Here is a 14,105-nt window from a genome sequence, read left to right on the forward strand (position 1 = left end):
GACTTGTCAGTAATCTGTGATGGGAGGGGAAAAAGCTAACAGACAGGAATTTACCGTGACCACCACTTTTCCCTTCACCCCCATCCACCTCATCCCCGTCACGCTCCGCCATCACATGTGACACATGAAACACAACGGCCTTCATGTTTCATTCATGTCCTCCTACCCTCTGGTAGTGCCAGTCTTCCACTTCAATGGGTCTACCCCTCTCTCTCTCTCTCTCTCTCTCTCCATACATAACACACACAACGTTTTGTCGCTCGCCTGTCTTTGTCTCTGTCTGTCTCTTTTTTGTCTGTGTGGCTTCCTTTTTAAACAGGTATTCTTTCTGTTTCAGTGCGTCTCAGTCTGTCTGTCTTTGTCCGTGTGACGTCTGCCGCTGTTCGGGACACAGCACTCGCTGCAGCACAACCTTTGACCCCTCTGGTGGACAGTTGGGAGGGGTCAGACTCCTCCAATTGGACTAAACATGGGGGTGGTGGGATGGTTGTCTTGTCTTCCTCCCCTGTCTCTTTCTTTCTCTCTCTCTTTCTTTGTCTCTCTCTCTCTCTCTCTCTCTCTCTCTCTCTCTCTCATTCTCTCTCTCTCTCTCTCTCACTCTCTCTCTCTCTCTCTCTCTCTCTCTCTCTTGAACTAGCTACAGTATCTCTCTGAAACAGAGTAGTATGTTCTCCCCCAACACTCCAAACTGCTGCTCTTGTCTCTCCTCCTCTGTGCACTCTCCATGCAGCCCTGCTGTGTTTGCGGGGGGAAGAAAGCATCCGTCCGTGAGGTTTGGGAGCTGTTCTTCCCAGCGCTGTGTTTTGTCTTGTCTTGTGTCAACCCCTTTCCCATTGCCCAACCCCCAACCCTAAATCTATATTGGTACCCTTATACCCCAGCATGGCAGACTGCATGTGGACACTCCTAACCCCTGCCCAATGCGCCACCCCTCCCTTGCCACCTGGGCACTGACATTCGTCATGCCAGTCTACTGACTAGGTCTCTCAACCTTATATAATCTAAGGCAGTGTTTCTTAATCCTGGTCCAAGGGACCAGTTATTGTTTTCGCCCTAGCATTACACACCTGGTCCCACGAATCAACTCTTCATCAATCCTTTGATTAGTGGAATCAGGTGTTTAGCGCCAGGGCAAAAACTAAAACGTTTAGAGTTAGAGCAGCAGTGGGCAAACATACCCCAGCCAAGGCCATCCGGCGTATGTGCATGTTTTTGCTCCCGCCAAGCAGTAACGCATATGATTCAGCACATCAAAGCATCGATCGAAGACTATGATTAGTCAATTTTGTAGAGTTCCGGTGTGTTCCTGTTTGGCCGGAGTACAATCCTGCGCACGCAATGGCCGTTGCGGAGTATAGATAGCCTACCCCCGATGAAGAGTGGCTGTCCTCGACAGACAAGCTCAGCCACAAGCGTTCTGTAGCAACGTTCCTCTGGTTCTTCTTAGACAGATATCTCTGTCTCGTCTCACTCGGGTTGCTTATCTGAATACTAAGTTGTATTCGTCTCCGCTAGGTGACGTCAGAAGCATCGCTCCACAGTATCACGGTGCAACTCATTAGCATTGTTTTCTAGTCTCTTCCCCCGTCTTTTTGCCACGCATAAATTAACAAGCGAAATGTCCGGGTGCTTATGTGTTTTTTCTTTTGTTTTTCATTATTTTCGACAAAGTAAACTGTCACAGTCCTTTTCGGCGGGTTTTAGCCGGTGGCAAGTTACAGTGTTTTTTAATGTGTTTCTATTGACATTTGCATATTTAGCCAAACAGCTCGCTCGACTATTTAATTAAACATCAAAAGGAGAGGAGCAAGGTGCCCACCGAGGCTGTTGGTTTAGTGTGGGTGACGACGGGTCTGTGTTCCTACCTTTGGACACCTGCACACGGTTTGATGCTTAATTACTGTGTTTCTTCGTCTTCTCGTCTCTCTATCTCTCCTTCCGACCCTCTCTTACTTCTCCTCTTCTCCTAATTCGCAAGTCGTTGCTCTGTGCGTCTGAATGGCCGGGTGTGGATTAGATAGAGACCCCAGCACTGCTAGTCTCCTTCCCGCTAGTCTTAAGGAGTCAATGCCCTGACAAGGTCCACTGGCAGGTGCGTGTGCGTGCACGAGTGAGGCTTTGGGTGTGTGTGCATGTGTGTGTATATTTGGTTGTGTGTGTGCAAGCTTGTGTGCAATTTTGATTTAGTTTGGTTGTGTGTGCCAGAGCTGTTTGTATGTGATGGTGTGTGTGTCTGTGTGTTTAGATGGCCTCTTTGTCACGACGTGGTCAATAGCACGAGCGGAGCACAAGTTACAGTTACGGCCGTGCACCCTGCGACACTCTTTCACCACTGTGACAGTGGCAGCCATTGTTTTCTCACTGTACTTTCTTCCTAACAACAACACTACACAAAGAACGTGGTTGTGGCATGCTAACTGGGCCTCCCTTGCTCACTGCAATGGCACATCCCAAATACACCAGCATTTTAGAGTGACCAAAAGCAGAGGTACGCACACACCCACCCGCCCACCCACCCACCCACACATACACACACCCACACACATACACCCACACACATACACACACCCTTCAAACTACTGAAGACGAGAGGGACCCTGCTGTCTTGTACCATTCTATAGTCCTCCTATCCAGCTGCTGTCCTGGCATTCCTGCTGTGTGCAGAGTCTTCTCCATGCACCCCCATAAGCTTAAGTGGTTCAGCCCTTCATCGTGTGCCGCCTGGCATTAGCCAGCCTTTTGTCACTTCCCCATGGCTCTTAGAGCTTCAACCAAGAGGTGGATAGGGAGCGAAAGACTGGGATGATGGGGTGTCATGGCTGTCACTACCCCCACCACCCCCCAGATGCGTGCGCACACACACACACACACACACACACACACACACACACACATTTGGTGACACACAGTGCTAGTTTATAGATCAATCATGCCACAAGCCATCAGGACGGCTGAAAATCTCCAGATATGAGCCTGTAAATCTCAGTCACCTGCGGTGAGTGTGGTGACAACCCCCTAATGTGACTGTCGTCCGCCGTTTCACTCTCCATGTCCCTAAAGGGCCACTTGTCCCCTATGGGGGTGACACAGACTAGCCTAATCATACAGACACCAGAGTCGGCCATGCTGAGAAAGACAATGCTGCCCTATTTGATTAATAACCTATATGGTCTTATATTGAGTTCCACAGGAATGTGTTCGAGGTCAGTCTCTCATGAGATGGTCACTATATAAGGGGCTAAAAAGGAATTGCGGTGGTTGCGAGAGGCCAATTCTTAGCATTACTAGGATGCTCAGCTGAAAAACGAAGTCAAAGTGGTTTAAGATGCCTCTCGTTTGACCCTGAGAGCTGGAAGGAAGCTTTCACTCCTGTGAGACATGGACATATAAAATGGTACAGAGGTTCACAGACAGACAGGCCGGCAGACACACACACACACACACACACACACACACACACACACACACACATACAGTGAAGTACTTAGTTAGATAGTTAGATAAATGGTATGAATGCCATTTAAGAGCGGTGCGAGATTGTTTGTGTGTGTCTGTGTTTGTGTGTGTGTGCATAGGTGTGTGTGCATATGTGTGTGTGTGTGTGCAAATGTGTGTGTGCATATGTGTGTGTGTGCGTGCACACGTTCACACACGCAGTTTTCCCCTGGAGGTTAACAGAAAATCACTCAGCTGGAGAGACATTGTCATTGACAAAGAGCCTCTGCAGAAGAGGAGAAATTGGGGTGAAAAAAACTGAAACGTGCGCCTTAGGTGACAAGTCTCTCCGGTGAATATTTATAATTTGCATGTTTATTTGATTAGCATCTCTGCTGCTGTGCGACGACACAAGTCACTGGCTTTGATTATACTCATAAACAATAATAGGTTGAGTACCCATTGAACCCAGAGAGGACCTCCAGTGATGTTTGGTAATGAATCTAATTAATGGACTTGCTCTGGGAGTTACAGTGCATTCAGAATGTATTCACACCCCTTGACTTTTTCTACATTTTGTTGTGTTACAAAGTCAGATTAAAATGGATTTCATTGTCATGTTTTGTCAACGGTCCACACAAAATACTCTGATGTCAAAATAAATATTCATTAAAATAAAACACTAATATTTCTTGATTAGATAAGTAATCAAACCCCTGAGTCAATACATGTTTGAATCACCTTTGGCAGCGATTACAGCTGTGAGTCTTTCTGGGTAATTCTCTAAGAGCTTTAAACACCTGGAGTGTGCAACATTTGCCCATTATTCTTTTCAAAATGATTCACGTTCTGTCAAATTAGTTGTTGACTAGGAAATAATTTTCAAGACTTTCCATAGATTTTCATGCAGATTTAAGTCAAAACTGTAACTCAGCCACTCAGGAACATCTACTGTCTTCTTGGTAAGAAACTCCAGTGTAGTTTTGGCCTTGTGTTTAAGGTTATTGTCCTGCTGAAAGTTGAATTCATCTCCCAGTGTCTGGTGGAAAGTAGACTGAACCAGGTTTTCCTCTAGGATTTTGCATGTGCTTAGCTCTATTCCATTTTCTTTTTTATCCCGAAAAACTCCCAAGTCCTTAACAATTACAAGCATACCCATAACATGATGAAAATATGAAGAGTGGTACTCATTTTATTTGCCCCAAACATAACACTTTGTATTCAGGACAAAAAGTTAATTGCTTTGCCACATTGTTTGCAGTATTACTTTAGTGCCTTGTTGCAAACAGGATGCTTGCTTTGGAATATTTGTATTCTGTACAGGCTTCCTTCTTTTCACTCTGTCAATTAGGTTAGTATTGTTGAGTAACTACAATGTTGTTGATCCATCCTCAGTTTTACAGCCATTAAACTCTGTATTTGTCACAATTGGCCTCATGTTCAAATCCCTGAGCGGTTTCCTGCCTCTCCAGCAACTGAATTAGGAAGGAAGGACGTCTATCTTTTTAGTGACTGGGTGCATTGATCATCATCCAAAGTGTAATTAATAACTTCTCCATGATCAAATTAATATTACATGTATGTTTATTTTTATTTTTACCCATCTACCAATAGGAGCCCTTCTTTGTGAGGCATTGAAAAACATCTGTGGTGTTGGTGGTTGAATCTGTTTTAAATTCACTGAGGGACCGTACAGATCATTGTGTGTGGTACAGAGATGAGGTAGTTATTCAAAGGTAGCAACTTATTTTGTGAGTTGTTCAGCAAATGTTTACTCCTAAAGTTATGTAGGCTTGCCATAACAAAGGAGTTGAATACTTATTGACTCAAGACATTTCTGCTTTTCATTTTTAATTGAATTTGTAAAAATTTAGAGAAGCATTGGGTATTGTGTGTAGGCCAGTGACATAAAATCTACATTTAATACATTTTCAATTCAGGCTGTAACACAACAAAAATGTGGAAAAATTCAAGGGGTGTGAATACCTTCTGAAGGCACTGTAGGTTGGTGGTGTTAAGGATTATAGCGGCCCATACCGATTGTGTGTGGTGTTGGTGTGTGATTGTGTGTGTGTCAGTGGGTGTCGGTGGTGGCAGAGTCGCTGCAGTCACCAGGCCTTATGGGTACAGCAGGTTCTTCCTATGGCGAACCAACCCTTACCCCATCTGTTGCACCCCTCCTTGCTTCCTCCCTCTCTTCCTTTCCTACAGTGTATGTGTTGTGTGCTGCTGGTCAGTGCACCCGGACCAGGCCCACCATGCCAATGATGCCCATCTGCTGTTTGGTGGCCTGCCTTTAATTTTCCTCTCCTCCCCCTCTTCTCTCCTCTGTTCTCTGTAAGTATACACATGTCATGAGATGGAGGAGCTCATCTTTGTCTTTGTTCCCTCGCTGTTGTCTTTCTCTGCCCCCCACCCCCTCTCTCCCTCTGTTTGCTGTGTTTCACTTCATCTGTGTTCCCTGTGTCGTCTGATAGAAGAGACATCTATCACATTTGGTGTTTGGGGTTTTAAATGTCAAGTGGAGGACTGTCCCCTTGCAGCCATTCCTCTGTGATAAGTGCTCCGAAGCAGGGAAACACGGCTCGCGGGCCTTCGTTTTACCATATGCTAATATTGAGACTTTTCTCTCCCGTTCCTGGCACCTATTTTAATATGTTCCATAAAAGTTTTCACTGCTAGTGAGACATAGGGGGTGGCAGGCACTCCCCCTGCAGCACCGACAAAACTGGGTTAGGGTGCACCGCGGCATGTGCCGCTGTCTCTGCTTCCCATTGGCTGTTTCTACACAGTGGGCGGTGCCGGCAGCCACTTCTCCCTCACCGAATTGGCTACCTAGAGCGCAGGGATGGGTTTTCTTAGATTCTTATAGTGACATTGGGAGTAATCCAGAATTGGAGCAGGGAAGATTCCAATCTACATATGCATGAGTAGGGAGAAGCTCTACCGCATAAAATAATCTCCCTGCATTTACATCCGTATGTACAGGCTTAAACCACAAACATTACCCACGCAAACAAGGCTAGGAATATGACACTCCATCTCTCCAGGCTTATATACAGACCGCCTGCCGAGTGTGTTCAGCTCAACAAGGCTTTGACTGAGGTAATACTCAGGTCAACTCTGAGAAATCCCGTATTTGCTTGTCAGATAAGGCCTCTAAATCTTGACTAATGTAGCAGTTTAGTGAGAGACAGGGAAGAGGCAACGTCTCTCTTGGGAGGGGGAAGACGGGTAGCGGAACGTTTGTCAGGGAGGGTCGTTCCGCCGCTTGGTGGGGGAGACAGGTAGCAGAACTTTGGCAGAATGTTTTATCAGTGGGTGGGCCTGTGGCGGTTATGGTTTTCTTAGCATTGCAGCACCCCAGCAGCCCACTTCATCTGACAGGGACTTCTAATCTCCCTGGTCTTAAAGGGCATTTCTGCCACTTTTTAACCTCATTCATCATCTCCAGCACCAACCAGTGTCTACATGTCTACATGTGAAAACAGGGCATTACTTTGATCTGCGGTCAAAACGATAAGAAGAAAAGTCTTTAAAAAAAGGTGTCTCTGTGACATCACAGGGTGGGTTGAAAAGTAAAAGACGATGATTTTCAAAACCTGCAACAGGTTTCTAGCCCAAAGGAGGGTATTTTCTTCCTCCCCATGTCACTGCGGATATCATAGTGTTTGAAAATCACTGTTTTTAAAATGTTGTAACTTTTGCTGATGTTTTAACTTTATATTTCTTTCCACAAAACTTAGAAATGTGCTTTTTTTCACATGCCCTGAGTGTACAAAACATTATGAACCCCTGCTCTGTCCATGACACAGACTGACCAGGTGAATCCAGGTGAATCCAGGTGAAAGCTAGGATCCCTTATTGATGTCACATGTTAAATCCAATTCAATCAGTGTAGATGAAGGGGAGGAGACGAGTTAAAGAAAGATTTCTAAGCCTTGAGACAATTGAGACATGGATTGTGTATGTGTGCCATTCAGAAGGTGACACAATATTTACTGTAAGTGCCTTTGAACGGGGTATGGTAGTAGGTGCCAGGCGCACCGGTTGAGTGTCAAGAACTGCAACGCTGCTGGGTTCTTCACGCTCAACAGTTTTCCCTGTGTATCAAGATTGGTCCACCACCTAAAGGACATCCAGCCAACTTGACACAACTGTGGGAAGCATTGGAGTCAACGTGGGCCAGCATCCCTGTGGAACACTTTGGACACTTTGTAGATTCTGTTCCCTGATGAATTGAGGCTGTTCTGAGGGCAAAAGGGTTTGCGACTCAATATTAGCAAGGCGAACCTAATGTTTTTTACACTAAGCGTACAGTATGTTGACACTGGTATTGTGCTAGAGATAATACAAAAAAGATTGAAAAGTGGTGGAGTTGCCCGTTAAGCTCGGAGCTCGCCACTATAAAATATCAGACTAATAGGAAGGAAGGAAGGAAGGAAGGAAGGAAGGAAGGAAGGAAGGAAGGAAGGAAGGAAGGAAGGAAGGAAGGAAGGAGAGAGCCTGGCCTAGGCTGGTGGGAGAAGGGCAGAAAGAGGTGGCAGCATTCAGACTCCCAAGTTGCCATGTCTGGGACAGAAACATTGTCCTTTCTTAGAGAAGCCTCTAGGGACTGGTATGAGATGTCTACTCCTAAACACTTTCTTGACTGCAGCTAGAAGAAGAATTATTGAACAGAGGAGAGTTATTCATCTCCTCGCTCACACATCCCTCGCCAACACACCTTTTTCTGTCTCTCACGTCTTTGATGACGCTTGCGGCACTCTGGATCCCACACACACACACACACACACACACACACACACACACACACACACACACACACACACACACACACACACATACACACACACACACACACAAACAGTGAGTCACCATCGTCTCTTTCGTCTGATAAACAGAGGGGTCATTTGTTGTGTGTGTGTGTGTATGAGTCTGACTGCTGCAGCCTGGGACCTAGTATCTGTCCCTCTACTGAGGCATATGTCTGTCTGTCTGTCTGTCTGTCTGTCTGTCTGTCTGTCTGTCTGTCTGTCTGTCTGTCTGTCTGTCTGTCTGTCTGTCTGTCTGTCTGTCAGTCGTGGCAGCTCCAGTCCTTGAACAGCACAGCCACTGCTACCATCTCTACCCAGGCCTCTGGGATGATAGGCTGCTGTTTCAAAGTCTCCCTCACTGCCTTTGAGGGAGAAAATACGCTTTTAGTTCCCTGAGATTTCTTTTCAGACTGAGAGAATATGCAAGCCTTCTCAATTACCAAAGTCGGGTATAAGGGCTGCTGGAGGTTTGTCAAAGTCTCTCATCGTATGCTCATTCTCTCTCTCCATGCTAAGATTATTTCACAGAGAATTTGGGGAGTTTCGCCACCCCCCCTTCTCTTTTTTGATTGAATAAATCTGAGAGAAAAACAGTGCCTCCAGAAGAAGTGGGGGAATGAGAATGTTTGGCATTATTTCTCATTCCTTATTTTTGGGGGTAGAAACAAAGAAAACAAGGGACTGAAGGTTATCGGAGGCTGCAGTTGCATTTTAGGGAGCTGGGCCTTCGGAAATGGGTTGTGAACCGTTCTGAAGGCTACGAGTGTGTGTGTGCTGATCGCCTTCTGTATCCAGCGCTACACACATAGAGACACACACACACAGTATAGAAAAAAGATCAGGCAGAATAGCGTTTTTTGAAGCCCGGCTGAATTAGGCACAGTTCCACCACATACATATTTACATGCCAATTCAGAGCTCTTTCAAACTGCCGGCTTGCCCACAACACAGAAATCAATAGCAGTGTTCCACTACTTAATCCGCAACGTTCCCATTAGAAAAAGTGAGATCCTTGTCTCCTTGCTCGTCCTTATTCAGGATCCGTAAAGATTTGTTCAATTACGGTCGCCGACGGGCACTAGATGTAGCCTGGCGATTGCTCCTCCTCCACACTAGTATTGGCTAGGGCCTTATCCCCTTGTTTTGTCTGCTGCTCTCTTGATGTAAAAGAGGTGTAGAACACAGGTGAGGCTTTTTATAACGCCAAATCATCCTGTGGCGAGACACTATCGCCATGGCAACGACACATAATAACCATGTAATAATACTCATAAAATAACCTTTTAAGTGTTCCTTGCTGATTGCTGACCCTCTACACTACAGCTTAACTACTACCCCCTAACACAGACGCCGTGGGGCGCCGGAAAGCATGCAGCGTCCATCTTGACACTTATGAATTTTTTTTCCACCACAGTCCTGTGATTTTAGAGGCTATCTATCGAACATCAAGCCTCTTCCAGGGTTCTGAGATGACTTCACTCCTATCACTCCTATCTGTTCCCCTCCTCTCTCACCCACAGTGGGAAATGACCTTCTGCTATATGTTGATGATTTTACCCAGAGCTGAGATGAGGCTCAAGGGGATTTTAACAGTATTAAACACACCCGTGCTTTCAGAAACTAAACGGCGGCAGCTTCTTAAACGGAGCACCCGGCATGATTCTAGTCTAATCCCATAATAATCAGGGTAATGACTGCACCCTTGGTTGCCATGGGGAGAGGAGGAGACACAGGAGGGGTTGTAGGGGGGGGGGGGGGGGGGGGAATAGCCTTGGTTCAGCATTGTAACCCTATTCCCACACCATCTACCACCCGTGACATACCCGAGTTCCGCTCCGATCTTTTCCCCATCGACAATCTCTCTCGCTGGGAAGCCAGGGATAAAATGCATCCTCACATTCACTTGCATTTGAATCTATCTCCCAAACGGCAGACACGCTGCGTTTAGCACCACGGCACTATACCCCCACGCTCCAGGCATGCCAATGAGCCTCCTTCGCATGGCTTCGCCTCCCCCTGCATAATTCTCCTGCCCGCTTGGCTTGACGAGGATGTACTGTATGCCACAGTCTTCCGAGGCCTTGGAGATTCAACTGTCAATCTGTTCCACTCACCCACCCACCCCATCCCCAAATCAATCCACCCCCTTACAATACAGCTAACATACTCCTAACCTTGGCGACAATACTGACGAAGGATTGATCCGGGGGAATGAAGGAAAATAAATGCCACGATGATGAAACAATATAATTCCGTGGATCACATTGTCATCTTTGCGCGTTTCTTTCTCGTTTCTGACCCACTTCTCTAACAAGGCCCCCAATTTAATGAAGTTACAGTGTAGTGGGGCGGCTGGAGAACAAAGCAGCATGCAGACACTTCTCTGATGTTCTCCCACTGCCCAGGAGCTGGGCTTTGTGTGTTATTAAGCCGACGCTGCTCTTTCTCTTTTCCTCTGTTTCTAGACTTCCCTTCCTCTCTCTTCTCTATCCACATAGCGAGAGCTCTCTTCATCATCTTTTTCTCTCTCTCTCCCTCCCTCTCTCTCTCTCTCTCTCTCTCTCTCTCTCTCTCTGAGGCTCTCGTGAGATGCAAATGGCTGCGTTTGATGAACGGCATGCTGGGAAACATCAATTAATCAGCACCTGTTTACTTCCCTATAAATAGAAAAATACTTCCCCAGTTTCCAATCGATTGACACAAGGTCAAGGTTTCTACTCATAGAACTTGGGGTGTGGGTCTCTGAAACATGAGGTCAGGCACAGCTGATTGGGTCATACAGAGGAGCAAACTCTGCTGATTGGCTCATACAGAGAGGTCAGACACTTATGGCCAATGAGATTACCAACAACAACAAAAATAGATTACCAGGAGGGAGTAAATTGATACAGGAAGTACTACGGATAAGAGTCAGATACATGTTTTAGACTTGACCATAGCGCACCCACGTTGACCAGGCAACCCCCTTTTTGAAATCCTTCTGATCCTGATCAACCTCTACTCTCTTTTAACCTATCCCGAGTTCCCCACCCTTCCCTGCCCCCAACCCTCAATACCCAAACCCTCTATACTTCTCCTTCCCCACCTCCTCCTCATCCCCCTTCAACACTAACCCTTGTCTATTGTCTCAGATCTACACACTCCCAGCCCGTGCCTGGGGAAGGCCTGCGAGTTTGGGGCCGCGTGCGTGGTGAAGAACAACGAGCCCGTGTGCGAGTGCCATGGCGCCTGCCCCCAGATGCCCGACCTGGTGTGCGGCAGTGACGGCCACAGCTACGGCAGCCAGTGTGAGATGAAGGCCATGGGCTGCGCCCTGCAGAAGGAGATTCACATCCAGCACCGAGGACCCTGCGGTGAGTACCAGACTATACTGCATTATAAACTGGGTGGTTTGAGCCCTGATTGCTGATTGATTGGCTGACAGCTGTGGTATATCAGACCATGTACCACGGGTATGACAAAACATTTATTTGTACTGTTCTATTTACGTTGGTCATCAGTTTATAATAGCAATAAGGCACCTCTAGGATTTGTGGTATATGGCCAATATACCACGGCTAAGGGCTGTATCCAGGCACTCCGCGTTGCGTTGTGCAAAATAACAGCCCTTAGCTGTGATATATTGGCCATATTATCACACCCCCTTGTGCCTGATTGCTTAAGTATACTATGTATGTATACTGTACTATATTATAATATAGTACCATCTAAGCCAGCAGTTTCCCTGACCATGTGACCTGTTCAGGAAAACAGCAATAACTCCAGGCCCTAGGTTAGGAAACCCTCCTAGTCTTTTTTTATAGTACGGTGGCCTACAGTCATTTAACTTACCAAGAACAAATGGTATATTTAGTGCATGTATGTGGCCCTTGTGTGAATCAAACCTGTCACCTGTTGGGGTTGCCTGCACCATCTAACAAACCACCTGAACCAACTCAAGCACATACTGTAACTCCACTGTACTCTGAGTATGTCATTCCTCTCTCCTCCTTCACTCTTATCCTCATCCCCTCGAATCCTTCCCGTCCTCTCAGCACTCCTCTAGCCCGGCACAAGCCTGCAGTTTCCCTATTTTTGACCTTTCTAATTGAAGATGCACTTCTAATGAGAGGGTGAAAGGCTATGCTCCTCTTGTATAATTGGTTACTGAGTTTTTGTCTGCTCTCGAGGACTCGGATAAATAATATTTCGGCTTCCACAGGCACCCATTCTTTTTCTTCCCGAAAGTTAATCCACTTGAAGATGCCACTTAAATTAATATAAGTTTAGGGTTAGGCAGTAGGGTTAGTGTGGTTAAGGTTAAGGTTGATTTATTTACCTTTATTTCAACAGGGAAGTCATATTGAGACTAAGTATAGTATAGATAGGCATAAATATAGACAATATACACATGAAATACACCTTAAAATACAAACACGTTCTTCGTTATGAAAATCAAAGCATCCAATCGAGACGTCTTTTGGTGATGATTCCAAATGTAGGAAATGAAAGGCCGATTTACGTAACACAGGAAACACCAAAGGCGTCTCCATAGTTAACCAACCCTGTGAACGGGCTTGACAACTTGTCATTTTAAATCTTAACAGTGATGTTGGGTAAGTCTGAATCTTATAGAGCTTTGTAAACAAAAAGAGCGTGCTGATATGATCTACATGATTTTAAAGAGGTCCAGCCAACCGTTTGGTAAAGAATGCAGCGAAGAGTAATAAAACTGTCTCCTGTGATAAAACGAAGGGCGCCATAATAAACAGCATCCAGGGGTTTAAGAGTAGTGGAAGCTGCACTTTGATCAAATAGTATCACCATAATCAAAAACAGGTAGGAAGGTTGACTGCACAATCTGCTTCCTGCTGAGAGAGAGGCACAATCTGTTTTTATCAAAAAAGCCCACTTTAAATCGTAGCTTCTTAACAAATGCATTTGTATGCTTTTTAAACGTTAAATCATTGTCAATCCAAATACCAAGGTATTTGTATGCAGGGACTTGTTCAATTGTAGAACAATCAGATGAGTGAAGATGTAATCCATCTGGAACAATCTAATGAGAACTTGAAAAAGGACGTATTTACTTTTTCTCGTAATAAGCACAAGTTTTTGACATTTATTTGATTTATTTAACCTTTATTTAACAATTCAATTCAATTCAGCAATTCAGTTAAGAACAAATCCTTATTGACAATGACGGCCTACACCGGCCAAACCCAGTAAGGGCTTCCTGTAAAGCTACAAAATCGGGCTGTAGCCTTGTCACAACCAGGGCAATTGCGTACATAATAGTATGATCCACATATAGAATGAAATGTACATTTTTGAAACGATTGACCAATAGCATTTATATAAATAGTGAAAAAAATTCCCCTTACATTCAGAAAGATTGATTACATAATAATCAGATTGAACCTTTCTGATTAGTTTGATACATTGATTCCCCAGTTGCTTAAAAGATTGCCAATCTGGGCCTAAGCCTGTGTTCCTGGCCTTGATCCAGGCAACATTTCTCTTACAAATGACTTGAAAATTCAGTAGTGAATCAGGCATTCGATCTACCTTTAACTCTGAGTTTTGAAGGGGGCATGATTATTTGCAATATTGCTTAAGACATTTACAAAAAAAAGCTTAAAGCTAAATCTATCAGGTTTCAGGTAAGACCCAAGTGCAGACTGTGTTGAAGTAACAATGTTTGTTGTAACAACCGGGGCAGGCAAACGACAGGTCAAGGCAGGCAAGGGTCGATAATCCAGAGTAATGGGGCCAAGGTACAGGACGTCAGGCAGGCTCAGGGTCAAGTCAAGCAGAGGTCGGTAATCTAGAGTAGGGGCAAAGGCACAGGACGGCAGGCAGGCTCAGGGTCAG

At 45.5% G+C, this 14,105-nt stretch overlaps 1 protein-coding gene across 11 annotated transcripts in view; it reads left to right on the forward strand.

Moving 5' to 3' along the window:
• The window catches only part of agrn (agrin), a 269,273-nt gene that overhangs the window by 185,614 nt on the left and 69,554 nt on the right, over positions 1–14,105 (forward strand). For 9 of the 11 annotated variants that reach the window (XM_090184407.1, XM_036988114.2, XM_090184408.1 and 6 more), the window contains one exon: positions 11,384–11,605. The exons of the other annotated variants lie outside the window; for them this stretch is intronic. In XM_090184407.1, the coding sequence (XP_090040533.1) occupies positions 11,384–11,605 (222 nt within the window). The remainder of the gene's footprint in view (positions 1–11,383; positions 11,606–14,105) is intronic. 11 annotated transcript variants of the gene reach the window in all.

The sequence above is a fragment of the Oncorhynchus mykiss genome, chromosome 9 (genome assembly GCF_057628025.1).
Source record: "Oncorhynchus mykiss isolate SJ-2025 chromosome 9, ASM5762802v1, whole genome shotgun sequence".
NCBI classification, from domain to species: domain Eukaryota; kingdom Metazoa; phylum Chordata; class Actinopteri; order Salmoniformes; family Salmonidae; genus Oncorhynchus; species Oncorhynchus mykiss.